Below are 14835 nucleotides of genomic sequence, written 5' to 3'. Positions count from 1 at the left end.
CACACACAAATACATCATAGGAAACAAGGTAAATAAATGCAGAGAACTGAATAAAAGGCATTGACTGGTTGGCTACTTTAGATAGAAGGGCCAAGGGACTGTCTGAGAAGGTGAGATTTAAGCAGGGATCCTAATGAATAGAAGCAATTTGAAAATGATGGGGTGAAAGAATTGGAATCTAGGGAGAAGCACCAGTCGGGAAAAGGTCCTAAAGTAGGGAAACACTTGAAGGAACTCTAGTTGTTGGAGTCCTGTGGGCAAGGAGAGAATGGTAAAAGAAATCTGAGAGATTGGCGGGGGCTAGGGCTTTATAAATCTGAGTAAGGAGTTAGATTTTTTTTTTTTTTCCCTGAAAGAACCATAGGAGGGTTGTAAGTCAGGTAGTGATGTAGTCCAATTATAAGTTTATCATTTTTATCATTCTGCCCAATTTTATTAGTTGCTTCCTTATCCCTGTCTCTGCCTGATTGCACAATTCTGGATATTTTTCTTCCTTGAGGCAATGAATCATGCCGTGTTACTGTCAATATATTATTAATAAGAGTGTTAGAACTGAATTAAATTAGAACATTTTTATCACTGACATACTGGGCTTTGGCCATGTCTCCCAGATAAATAAGGCATGGCCTACTTTTGCATGAGGCCTTTCAGATTTTCCCCCCTAGCCTTTGGTGCTGATGGAAGTGGGGTCAACAGTGTCCCCTCCAAGAGTATAGAGGCACTGAAAAAGAGGAAAGCGTGTATCCAGAAATACGCTACTCCTTGGCAGAACGCCGCTCGCCGCCTCCTTGAATTCCCGTGCGTAGCCCGGAACGCTGCGCTGTGCTTAGTTGCTCGGCTGTGTCCAACTTTTTGCGACCCCGCGGAGGACTATGATAGACATATAATCACACCTCTTGGTTTTATGGGAGAGTTGGCTTTTAGCAAGTAGTTCAGGGCACAGCATGTGAAGGCTCAGCAACAGGAGGGAGCTTGTGCTCAAGTAGGGCGAGGAAGCTTGAAGACGTGGACCTCCTCCAACCAAGGCCTTCTTCAGACTGAAGCACCCCCAGCCAGGGCGCCCACAGCCTTGTTTCTCATAATAAAAACTCTTATGAACTTTTCTAAAATAGAGGTAGAGCAAGTATTTTCAGTGCTACTCTCCAAATGAGGAAATCTAGTGACAGGGCTGTGATCGGAACCTGTCTAGTCCCGACTCTGCTTCCTGAAACATTCTCCTGATACCACTCAGTAAGATGTGGCCTGAGACATCCTGTAGAATGAATGGGTAGGCATAATTATTTGCATTTTTGCTTAATTCTTGTGGCTTCTAAAGAATGTTGCTCCCCACTTGGCTCTACCAGGATTGAATCTGTAGCCACCACAATAGCTGACTTTCAACACACCCTGAAAGGAGTTCAGGGCAGAGATCAGGAATGAGGCATTCTGTGCTCTGGGAAAACTGGCAGAACAGGCCTTCAGATGATATTTTTGAGAGAAAATTTTATGAATCCAAATTTCTTTCATCTTTCCATCCTTAGAAAAGCACTAAAACCAGTTAACTGAGATGTGTGTTCCCTGTGACTAGCAACCTTCTACTGTGATTCCTTGATGGCACAGCTTCAATATCACAGACTTGCCGACATCCCCTCCCTCCACCCCACCTCTTTAGAGCAGTTCTTCAGAGCTCTCTGAGAGGCCATCTCCTTGTACTCAGTAAGTCTCCAAATAAAACAGAAACTCACAGGTACAGTGTGCATTATTATTTCAGTTGTCCGTTTTGGGGGCCATGAAGAGACACAGACCAGACTTTCCTTTGCTTCAGCTTTATGAGGATCAAGAGCCCTTGGTACTTCCAAGACCAGCAGGGTCTCTTGTGTCTGTCTTCATCCTCGATGAGTCCAGATGAATTTGAGTAGACCTTTCTTGGTTCTCATGTCTCCTGCTTATTGACTGATGATCCTGAGTTTTATTTGGCAGTGTATAATTGATAGCTGCTCCCCTCTCCCCCACCTCCCCAAAGTTGGAAGACACTGGGAGTTTGGTTGAAAGAGACTGGAAAAATCTGGATTGGCTGATTAGGAGGGAAGTTGGACTTGTTCCTCCTAGGAGAAGTTTGCATTTCTCTCCTGGTGCCTTGAGATGTAAAGACTTTACCAGGGCCCTCAGGAACTAGTATCTAGGCCATCTCTAATTTCTGAGACTAAGAAAAAAAGGGAGAAACCTTTTTAAAATCTGGGCAAGTAAACAACTTATTCCAACTGTTAGTTATTGTAATACCTGACTCATGACTAAGTTTTAAAAATGAAGCTATGAAATCTCCAGTTGTATCTGTCTGTATGTCTGTGTGAGCCTTATTGATATGATGTGTCTACCTCTGGAGAGCATTACCAAATTTAACTTGTAAATGAACTCTATTCACCTGACTTAAAGAAAGTTAAATACTTACACAGATTCTCAGAAATATAAAAGAAATTAACCTGAATGAATTTTAGGCTCATGTGAACTAAGAAATACTCAGTATTTAATATTTGAAGTAAAAGTAAAAATGTGTCAGTTTAATTAATATAGACATGTTTTTAGAGCCATCAACATTAAATGTAATACTTTTATTACACCTAGATTTACTATAATAAGATCTTCTTGTCAGCAAGAAAAATAACTTGGTATGATGAAATTTTTTTATAAAATATAAGTCTGTTAACTGTAAATGAAATAAGAAGTTTTAGGTAAATTCTTCAGATATAATCATGTTTTAGCAATGTCTGCTTATAACTAGTCTCTCTAAAATTTGGCAACTTGAAACTTTAGCATTTTCCTACATTAAATTGAATGTAGGAAGTTTATTAAATATCAAGTCCCCTTCCAAATTAAACAAGATAGCTGAAACATTAATTACTGAATGTAGACATCATTTTGCAGAGAAACTAAAGATTCAAGACTATTAAAAAATGCATTTGGTGCCACATTGAGACATTTCTCTAAGAAAGCACATGTATTTTAGAAATTATGTTCTTTAGTAACTAAGTCTAGTCCAACTCTTTGTGACCCCATGACTTCAGGACACCATGCTTCCCTGTTCTTCACTATCTCCCGGAGTTTGCTAAAATTCATGTCCATTGAGTTGGTGATGCTATCTAACCATCTCGTCCTCTGCTACCTTCTTCTCCTTTTGTCTTCAATCTTTCCCAGCATCAGGACCTTTCCAATGAGTCAGCTCTTCGCATCAGGTGGCCAAAGTATTGGAGATTCAGCTTCATCATCAGTCCTTCAATGAATATTCAGGGTTGATTTCCTTTAGGTTTGACTGGTTTGATCTTCCTGCAGTCCAGGGGACTCTCCAGTCTTTTCCAGCACCACCATGTGAAAGCATCAGTTCTTCAGTGTTCAGCCTTCTTTATGGTCCTATTCTCACATGACTGCTGGGTAAACCACAGCTTTGACTGTATGGACCTTTGGCTTCAAAGGGATGTCTCTGCTTTTTAATACACTAAGTTGGTCATAGCTTTTCTTCCAAAGAACAAGTGTCTTTTAATTTCATGGCTGCAGTCACCATGCACAATGATTTTGGTACTTGAGAACGAAAATCTATCACTGCTTACCTTTGCCCCTTTCTGTTTCCCATAAAGTGATAGGCCTGGATGCCACAATATTCAGTTCAGTCTCTCAGTTGTGTCTGACTCTGCAACCCCATGGACTGCAGCACACCAGGCTTCCCTGTCCATCGCCAACTCCCAGAGCTTGCTCCAACGTGTGTTCGTCGATCTGTGATGCCACACAACCATCTCATCCTCTGTTGTCCCCTTCTTCGCCAGTCCTCAATCTTGCCCAGCATCAGTGCCGTTTCTAATGAGTCAGTTTTTCACATCAGGTGGCCAAAGTATTGGAGCTTCAGCTTCAGCATGAGTCCTTTGATTGAATATTCAGGACTGATTTCCTTTAGGATTGACTGGTTGGATCTCCTTGAAGTTCAAGGGACTCTCAAGTGACTTCTCCAACACTACAGTTCAAAAGCATCAATTCCTCGGCACTCAACTTTCTTAATGGTCCAACTCTCACATCCATACATGACCGCTGGAAAAACCATAGTTTTGACTAGATATACCTTTGCTGGCAAAGTAATGTCTCTGTTTTTGAATATGCTGTCTAGGTTGGTTATAGCTTTTCTTCCAAGGAACAAGTGTCTTATAATTTCATGGCTGCAGTCACCATCTGCAGTGATTTTGGAGCCTAAGAGAATAAAATCTGTCACTATTTCCACTGTTTCCCCAACTATTTGCCATGAAGTGATTCAACCAGATGCCATGATCTTCACTGTTCGAACATTTAGTTTTAAGCCAGCTTTTTCACTCTCCTTTTTCACTTTCATCAAGAGGCTCTTTAGTTTCTCTTTGCTTTCTGCCATGAGGGTGGTGTCATCTGCATATCTGAGGTTATTGATATTTCTCCTGGCAATCTTGATTCCAGCTTGCGCTTCATCCAGCCCAGCATTTCACATGATGTACTCTGCATGTAAGTTAAATAAGCAGGGTGACAATATATAGCCTTGATGTACTCCTTTCCCAATTTTGAACGATCTTAGTCTTTTCATGTTGAGTTTTTATAAATAGTATTTCAAGTTTGCCAGTCTATGGGATGCTAAAGTAAAAGACAGTATGTAATTGCTTGCCTCTCAGTTTTCACTGGAAATTAACGTTTTTGAAAGTGGATAAATTCAGGACTTCTCTGGTGGTTCAGTGATTAAGATTCTGTGCTTTCAATGCAGGGGCCTGGGTTTGATCCCTCGGGGAACTAGACCCCATATGCCCCAACTAAGAGTTTGCATGCTGCAACTAAAGATTCTGCATGCCCCAATGAAAACCCAATGCAGTCAAATAAATAAGTATTTTTAAAATTTTGATAATTCTAAGTATTAGACCATAAAGTTAATATGGAAAGCAGCTTTGTATGCAAATAAGCAGAAGATATATGAAATAAAAATGCATTTTATTAAGGAAAAAGAAAATAATTTGGTTCTAATGCTAGTTATTTCTAAATAAGAAAGAAGACACAGATTATTATAAGTATAGAAATGTGTAGGTTTGACAGGAAAAAAGAAACTTTAGAAAGGATTTTATGTTTGGGCAGAACTAAGGTTAGAATTAATTTAATTGGGCAAATGAATTTCAGTATTAAAGGTAAAATGGCACAAAACCTGAATTTGGTTTCTCTCTATTAAGAGGGAAGAGTTTTCTTAAGAATATTGATCTGCTTTTTGTAACAGATTGTTAACTTTCTTTGTATTTTAAGTAATTTTTTATAACTTTCTGTATTTGCCTTTGAAATATTTTATTGTTTCTTGGTTAAGTGAATAAGTATTGTTTCACAGTGATCTCTGATGCCACCTGACCAAGTGTTTTTTTAAAGTCTTTCGATATTTTTGGCAAACTTGTGAGAGATCAAATTCTACTTGAAGTTCATTTGACCTTTAGCTAACTTTGAGATTTTCCAGAAGGTCCTGAAACACCTAAGGGAATTGTTTTCTCTCTTTATCAAAGATAAAAATATTAAACTAACTAGGCCTATAGAGTATGTTAGATTGCATGGGAAGCATGTCAAAGGGATGGTGATAAACGTCATCTTTAGGCTATATTGGACAGGAAAATGTTTTAGATACTCTAGAAATTATTGGAATTCCTAGGAATCTGGTATCTTAGTAAAATGTTATCAGTCTTAATTCTGATTGTTATCTTAAAGCGTTCTGTCACAGGAGTAAAAAATTTGCCAATTGCATTACAATTGGATCTTAACAATGTCTTTAAAAATCTTTGTTGTTCACAGTTATTGTTTGATCCTGATACCTTTGCAAAAATGCTTCATTTTCAAGAATATTCACAGAAAGGATTTTTGACAAGTGCAGGCTTTAAAAAGATTTTAAACTGCTAACAAAAGATAAAGAATTAGTTACGTAGGACTGAGTTAACTGATGAACTTTGTTACAGATTTTATGGTTTTTCTGGTCTGAGATATTACTGCTTGTTAATTTGTTTTCCAGATGTAAGGAAACCTTTCCCCTTAAACTAATTATGACTTACAGCAATTTGGTTAATGATACCTTTGTAAGCAAAATTGAAACATTTATCTTTTATTTCTACCTGATCCCTCCAAAATTGTAAACCCTTAGGTTGCTAGCAGACTTATCAAGTATATAAGAAAGTCCACCTCCTGACAGTTGTAGGAATCTGAAGACACTCTGGAACACTGAGAAGAGAGAAATTAATCCAGATCTATAGGTATCACAGGTAGGATCTGATGGCATGCCCTTGGGATGACTTTTCTCACCTTAAGAAAGAAGCCTTTTAAAAATTCAGTCTGAGATTCTTTATTAATGTTCAACTTAAACCAATTATTAAAAGGATTGTATGATCAATTACACTTATATAAGTAATCAGGCCAAGTTTACTGAAAGCAGACTTATTTTTGCAAAAAAATTACTCTTAATTTCACTATATTTGATAGATGTTAGCATAATTTTAGACAGAAAAATTACATATATGGATATTAAATTCTAGTATTGTTAATTTTGGTCTGTATTTACTGCCCAAGACTCACTTTGGAGATAGACCCCTGTTGTTAGTTTACATTATTGTAAAGTTTGATTGAATTATTAAAAGGATACTCTAGGTTTGTTTTTGAATCTTATCACTGTAATTTGTCTATGAATGAATATCAGATGCCGCTTGAGCTATAACCAGAAAATTATGCATTTTGGAAAGGCATCATTTAAAGGACTGTCTCCAACCTCGATCAAAGGACACTTATTAGATACTCTTGATTAGCTCATGAACAGAACAAATGAAAGAAATTGACTTTTGGATTTGTATTTTCCACTTAGGATGATTTCTTGCACTGGAGTCCTTAGACTCACCTTAAAGCAAAGTTCAAACAGAGGAGAAACTACACTCACACCAAGACAAAGAGAAGGCAACATCAGAAGTGGACAGCTATCCCTAGAGTCCCGATCTGACCTGTATGATTAGTTATAGTGTTTTCAGCATAATAGTTACATTAGATAATAATGTCATATTATATAATTATAGAAATATGGATATGATTATATAATTATTTTTGATAATTACTTGTACCTTTTCATAAATGCATGTTTTTTTTTTTATCATGGTATAAGTCTTATACAGAGTTTAAAAATTAATCCAATTATTAGGCTTATGATCAGTTACCTAATCTAGTACTTCTGGGTTACCTTGGTGGATTTCTCCTCTCCACAGGTCTAATTGGATGACGCTTAGGAAATTGATTCCAGAAGAAAGCTATAGTTCTGTTTGAGCAACTATTGATATTACTAGATAGGACTCCCTCACTTGGCCAATCAGTGGTGCTTTCTCTGACCATGGCTATAATAAGAATTTTCTTTTAAAGTTACTCAAGCTGAATAATAACAAACTAAATTTCAGTCAGCAAATATAACTTCCTTATTATTAGGAGGGACCCTCCTTCAGTTACAGGGTGGATTTATATGACTCCCACCAGATTATTTAAATCATTTAAGCTTAAAAGCTCCCTTACATTGGGAACAGTTAAACTAAGGATAATCAACCTAATAACACTAGGGGGTTAGGCTGGATGCCTTGTGAACAATACAAGTATTTCATTACCTTTAAGACAGTGATTTGTACAGGACAGATTGAGTCAGATGAGCTGGTAATATACTGGATCACACCTAATTGAAACTCTTGGCCTGAATATTTACTTATGATCCTAGTGCTGCTACTAGCTATGTTACTTGCATTTGGCCTATTTTACAAGATTGTGATTTCTTGCATTACTAAATGTGTGACTAAGTCTCTGATAAAAATGATGACTAGGCAGCTTGGATATATATATTTATTTAAGAGCTACACATGTGAACATTTATTTATGAACTCAAGATTGTTATAGTGTAGCTCTACATACAGGAAGAAGCAACACGGGATTCTGCTTGGACCGAAACAGATTTGAAAGACATGTGGTCCGAAGACTTTTGTCTACTCTTAGCAGTGCCTAGTCCAGTAATACCACACTGAAGATCATCAGAATACTGGCCTGACTGAGAAAAGGTATTCTCTGCACTATGGGATAGAGTGGCCATGAACTGCTTCCTAAATCATGGTTGAATTTATGACCATGAGGGGGCACTGGCAGCTAAGGAGTGTCTCTAGCCATCTGGTTCTGTAAGAATTAAGTCACTAGCCCCTGTAGTCACTGATACTCCATATATCCTGAAAGGAATTCAGTGCAGTGATCCAAAAAGAAGTCCTCTGTGCTCTGGGAAAACTGGTAAAACAAGCCTTCAGATAGTTAGATGTTTGCAGGAGAAAATTTTTATGAATCCAAGTTTCATCTTCCTGTACTTAGAAAAATGCTAAAGGCATTAATTGAGGTATTTGTTTCTTGTACCTAATGGCAACCTTCTACTGAGATGTTTGATTGTTCTCCAAAATCACTTATAAGCTTATCTCTCCACCCCTCTTGGGCGTGGTTCCTCAGAGCTATCTGAGAGGCAGTCTCCTGAGCCATAAGTGAAACTCACAACTCTGAGTTCTTGGCTCAGTGGACATTTGATCATTTGACTAAGGCTGGGGACTAGCCATTGTGACCACAAGGGAAGAAGTATCCTCCTCTCGCCAGAAAGCCAGGTGACTCATCTTCAAGGCTAAGGATAAGTTTAGCTTTGCCATGGGAAATCTGGGCTTTGCTCTGGTGTCCCTGCTGAGCCTTCCTCTCCTTTCCTTTGTGTTTGCTCCCTTGTCTCCTCTCCCTTGTCTCTTGCCTGTCTGTTGGAAGGGGCAGAGCTCTCAGTCACCTGGAGCAGACAGAGAGCGGAAGCATTTGCAAGTGTGGTCTTGCTTTCAGCAGGCAGGCTTATGGGATTCACCCTGTAAGGGTGAAAGGAGAAGCTGCCATCTGAGAATTAAGACTTGTTCTGATCCCATCTGATTGAGGGCCACACCAAGCAGTCTGCTTTCTCTTTCCTTCAGGCCAATAGCATCATGCATCCTTGGGTAGCCATCCTGGGCCTCCTACTCCTGCCAGGTAAGTGAGTAAGTGGATTGTGCTCTGGAACCCCAAGGATGTAGGGGGTGGTGTAGGGGGTGTGTGGGTGTGGTGGAGGAAGGTAGATGTTAACACCTAGGGCTTTGTCAAAGGTAATGGGATCCACTAGTGAGCAAAGAACCAAGCTGAAAACTTAAGCCAAAGAAATTGCTTAATGCTAAGAATTTAAAAATCTATGGGTAGGTGAATAAGGCATGCTGCAGTACAGTACAGCTTATGTTGCCATTTGTGTTTAAATTAAAAAAAAGCGTAGGTAGATGGTTGTGTATGCACGAACTACTCAAGTATATTTAAGAAAGTGTAACTCTGGACGAGGGTAGGAAGATGAAATGGGGATGGGTGGGAAGAAGACGAGTCCTTTATTGTACCTTTTGTACTTTTTGATTTTTTTAACCATGTGTAACTGTTTCTTTTAAAAAAAAAATGATATTTTAACTTCCCTGGATTTCCAGTGGTTAAAACTTTGTGTTTCCAATGCAGGAAGCACGAGTTCTATCCCTGGTGGGGGAACTAAGATCCCCCATGCAGTGCCGTGTGGCCAAAAAATTTTTTTTAATGAATAAAAAAAAAATTTAATTTTTAATAAAAACAATTATTTATCTCATATCTTAACATATTGTGAGATAGGGGAAATTTTTAGGAATAAACATAATCATTAAAAAAAATCTCTAGAGGTAGGAATATGAGGAAAAGTACATTTTAAAATTATATTCTGCAACAAATTTCTATAATCAGCATAAATTACCTTTACAATTCAAAAATGATATTAAGCAAAATTAAATATAATCAGAATTACGGTAATGAAAACTAGACTTATTTTATATAACAATGAATGTTTTATTCCCAGAACATTTTCCAGACTTGCAATCCAGTTCTAACTATGACTGGTTGTTGAATCTCAGATTTCTTTTAAGGACCACTCAGACTTCATTTGGCAATACGGTTTTTTAAACCTCTACTGCAGGAGAGAGTTTTCCTGCCTGTTTGTGTTTAAGAGGTAAAGTTTACTGTTTGAATGAATATTGTCCAATTGTTTGATTTCCCCTGGCTAACTGGACAGTGCTCCATTGCAGGACAGTCATCAACTCACAAGAAGGGATCCCAGCCTGAATGTTTTTTAATCATCCTAAATCCCATGCTGGGCTTCCCAGGTGGCTCAGTGGTAAAGAATCCACCTACCAATGCAGGAGACATGGGCTTGATCCCAGAGTCAGGAAGATCCCCTGGAGAAGGAAATGGCAACCCACTCCAGTATTCTTGCCTGGGAAATTCCATGAACAGAGCAGGCTGGCGGGCTACAGCCCATGGGGTTGCAAAGAGTCCAATACAAATTAGCAGCTAAACAAAGCCAAAAAAAAAAGCCCATTATAAGCCTCCATTCCTTCTGAGAGTATTATAAACCCTTTTTCTCTAAAAACTGATTTCTAAAGAATTTACTCGGCTTCTGCCTTCTAGCCAATGATGCTGTAAGTAGAATATTCGCTGTTTTTTCTTTAACTTAGAGAAGATTTGTGAGGTGAAGTTTTTTGCATAGCCATTTAAAAAATTGCAATGAAATTGAAAATCAAAATTTTAAAAGCTACACAGTTTTTAAATCAGATTTCAACTGAGACTGTGATTGAATCTAGGGGAGAGGAAAAGCCACTTGTATGTATTAACATTTACTAAGCAGATACCTATCAAACACAGGATGAAATGCATACACACCGATGCATTACCGGAGTGTTGTTTGTTTCACACCTTTTGGAGAGGAATTGCAATCATATTCACCAAAAGACTGAACATATTTCTGCCCTTTATCCTGATACTTTCTCTCATAAATCTGTCCTATTAGGAAGTAATCCTGAGTACAGAAAAATATTTACATGACATTTCATCCTCAAATATATCTGGTTAATAATAATACTGCTAAAGAATATGTTTACAAGAAAAATGCATATATTAAATTCAAAAACTCAAAATATGGTTAGATAATTTCAAACCACATAAGCTATATAAAGAACAAAATGAAAGTAAAATTAAAGTTAAAATTTTAAGACCGCATGCTCTGGTGTCTCTTTATTTACAGATGGTGTAACCTCTTACCACCGAGTGACTGGAGTGGCGGGTCAGTCTGTCACTCTACCCTGCTACTATAATGGTGAAGTCACAAGCATGTGCTGGGGCCGAGGGGCATGTCCTTGGCTTAATTGCGGAACTAACATCATCTGGACTGATGGCTACAGAGTCACCTATCGGAGGGATGGACGTTACCAGCTAAATGGACATATTGGTGGAAGAGATGTGTCTTTGACCATAAACAATGCTGCCCTGTCTGACAGTGGCTTGTATTGTTGCCGAATTGAGGTGAGAGGGTGGTTCAATGACATAAAAACCACCCTGGAGTTGAGGGTAAATCCAGGTGAGCTTATCTTCCTACTTCTTTGATCACTTCCTGTGGGTTTCCAGAGATAAGAGCTTTTCTGTCTGATATTAACTTTCTTTCCCTTTAGTAGGGAAAGAAAAGTTGCCTATGATGTTGTTTTCTAATAACTCTTCAACTGAATATCCTGTATTTGTGTAGAGTGAAGTGTTAAGACTATCTTGTATTTGTATAGAGTGAAGTGTTGAGTAACCTTGATTCAAGACCAATGGCTAGAGGATCTTCCCAGTCAGCTAACTGTTCTTGAAGCAGTGCTTCAGGAATAGTAGTTGGTTCATGAAAAAGCATTCACTGTTCCGCACTGAGATATAGTGAGTATTTTTATGGAGCTGAATTTCTTCTTCTTGAAAATCTGACCTTTTCTCTGAGGTCATTTCTTCAGAGAATTTTCAAATGTTCTTTGTTAAGAGTTTAAGACTCAGAGAGAGTTTCACACATACAAAACAGGTAATATAAGGTCCTGTCAAATAGATGTATCATTTGGTTTTGACAATTGTCAATGTGATTTTGTGGCATATACATTGAAAGAGCCTGTATAGTTTCATCCCCTTCCTCTGCCCTTGGATTTTCTGAAGCAGAAATCACACCATATCATGACTAAGCTGGTAAGAATCAGCCTGCAAAGCGGGAGACCTGGGTTCGATCCCTGAGTTGGAGAGATCTCCTAGAGAAGGGAGTGGCTACCCACTGCAGCATTATGGCCTGGAGAATCCCATGAACTGTATAGTCCATGGAGTCACAAAGAGTTGCACCCAACTGTGTGACTCACTTTCACTCACATCATATCACTAAATGGCTTGTTTAAAAATTAAAATCGCCCTATTGCCATATGAGAATATTTTCATCTCACGAGCTGTTCACTTTTGGCTTTTAAGAATTTTGTGAAATGCAAAATCTGGGAAATTTATGTTTTTCTATGTTGATGTAGACATTTTAATTTTTTACCACTTGGTGAATAGAGCAGGTTCAAAGGATTTCCTGGTTTCTGGTGCTCTTTTATAGTAAGCATTCTCCCACTAAAGTTTCTAATGAAAATAGAACTCAATACTCAGAGCCTTTATAAGCTAGTTCTCTTTTTTAATTTAAATGAAATTGATATTTCAACTTCATAATTTTTCCTAACTTCATCAAGGACACTTAGGTTATTTGATGAAGGCAAGTAAAAGAAGGTCAATTCTGATGCAGAAAATAGCTGACTCTGGGGAAACATCTTGGAGTCAATTTCAGACAGCCAAAAGAATCTGGGGCTATACACATGTGGCAGAAAGCTGTGTATGGAGAAGAGATTATTTTTGGAGTTGTGAAATTATATGAATGGTCTGGCGGAAGAAAGAAATTAATAGGGGACATTTATAGTGCTTATAAATTCTTTAATAGATGAATATTTGCAAATTTACTGCTGTGTCCAGTCGAAACGATTTCATAACTGAGCCAAAATGACTCTCTGCCTCCAATCCAATACTTTACTTAAGTTTTCTTGCACTTTTCACAGAGTGCGCTTACTTTCAACCTCTCCTAGGCCTCTTCCTCAGCAGCTTTTCCTAGCCTTAGTTTCCTACCTTCTTGCTTAGGAAATATTTACTCCTGAGCAAGACACGTTAGTGAAACAAACTGATTAAATTTCCTCCTTGTTATACTCCTTTGATCAGGTTTTTTTCTTGCTTCTTTTTTTTTTTTTTTTTTTTTGCTTTCATTTCAAACTGAAGGGAGAGGATGGAGACTGCACTGTTCTTCAAAATCTTTAACTACACTATTAGACCCAGGTCAGCAAACAGTAGTCATAGGACCAGATCAGATTATAAAATAAGCTCACCAACATTTTTTTTTAAATAAATAAAGTTTTATGAGAACACAGCCCCATCCATTCATGTATATACGATCTATGACTGTTTTCAGGGCTTCCCAGGTGGCAAATGGCATCTGTGTTATCCAGCATATGTTAATGATGTGGATTAATCCACATTTAGGATGCAGATATTTTGGGAGGGTACCCTTAGAACTGACAGAAGCAAATACTATTTACTTGGTCAATATTCTGGTCCTTGAGAACTACTATTGGGTTCTAGTCATGTACTGCTGAGTGGACAAAGATAGCTTCATGCTCTAGACACTTTTTCTCTCCCTTACAGATGTTTATGAAGATATGTAAATCTGATATGTATGACTAGTCTTTACAAAGTGCTTCAACACAAATCCCATGTGTCATTTTTTAATATCAACACCTCCCACAATATCATCCTTTAAATGCAGCTGTTGCCTTGCTGTGACTACATCTTCACCCCCTCCTCAGTCACAGGTTCTAGTTGACCAATGACTAGAACTTGGAGTTCATGGGAGATAAGTGCTGAGTTCTACCTGGGGACAGTCTCCTTGGTTGTGTTGGTGCACAGGCCCAGCACGAGTCTCTTGTTTCATGCTGCTTGATGAATCCATGCTTTCATGTTGATTTCTAGCTCCACCTACAACAACCACCACCACCACTACTACTACTACAACAACCACCACCACTACGACTCCAAGAACCACCACAACCACCACCACTACTCCAAGAACAACCACAACCACCACCACTACTCCAAGAACCACCACAACCACCACCACTACTCCAAGAACAACCACCACTACAAGAAAGACAACCATCACTACTACTCCAAGAACGACTACCACTATTCCAACAACCACCACTACTACCCCCCAAACAACAACCACCACAACTTCAACAACCAGCACCACCACTACTCCAACCACAGTGGTCACCACTGCTCCAACAACCACCACCATTGCTATGCCGTCAACAATCAACACCACCACTCCAAACCTGACGGTCACCACTGCTCCAGTGACAGCGAGGTCCTCTACTTCTCTTCCAGTGCCAGCACCCACAAGGGACCTCCAGCCAGGTAAGCAAAAGTACTTCTAAGTGCAAGAGTTTTTAAAGGAGAGGATATACTACATCCAGGGCACTATGTTAAGGCAGATGTACAATCTAGGGTAAGGATTCTTAACAGGTTTCCAAACCTGGCTTCACAGAATCTGTGAACCACTTGTACCCTCTTATATTCATCTTTTGTATCTTTAAGCATCTTCAGAGTGAGAGGGATCTGTGGGTTTTATTAGATTCTCAAAGGAATCATTAATAGCAAAAAAAAAAAAAAAAAAAGCCAGACCACTGGTCATGGACATCTACAAAGGATGGTGCATCCAGCCCAGTTTAACATAGAATTATGAGGAAAAAATAAGGGTGCCAGAGCAGGGCCAAGTGAATCAGATTCTGTCTTACAAGGAGCTCTGAATAGAAAACAGTTAATCCATTTTGAAGCCTAACCCAACACTTGAGGATAAGA

General features: G+C 38.6%; 1 protein-coding gene across 1 annotated transcript in view; it reads left to right on the top strand.

The window, feature by feature from the left end:
- The window catches only part of LOC133062603 (hepatitis A virus cellular receptor 1-like), a 38672-nt gene that overhangs the window by 11559 nt on the left and 12278 nt on the right, over positions 1-14835 (top strand). The window contains exons 4-9 of the mRNA XM_061151823.1: positions 6143-6260; positions 6854-6988; positions 7932-8072; positions 8994-9048; positions 11138-11470; positions 13945-14391. Of these exons, the coding sequence (XP_061007806.1) occupies positions 9006-9048; positions 11138-11470; positions 13945-14391 (823 nt within the window). The 5' untranslated portion in view covers positions 6143-6260; positions 6854-6988; positions 7932-8072; positions 8994-9005. The remainder of the gene's footprint in view (positions 1-6142; positions 6261-6853; positions 6989-7931; positions 8073-8993; positions 9049-11137; positions 11471-13944; positions 14392-14835) is intronic.

The sequence above is a fragment of the Dama dama genome, chromosome 9 (genome assembly GCF_033118175.1).
Source record: "Dama dama isolate Ldn47 chromosome 9, ASM3311817v1, whole genome shotgun sequence".
NCBI lineage: Eukaryota > Metazoa > Chordata > Mammalia > Artiodactyla > Cervidae > Dama > Dama dama.
Note: the sequence above shows the minus strand (reverse complement) of the source record. Positions and strands in the feature narration are given on the sequence as shown.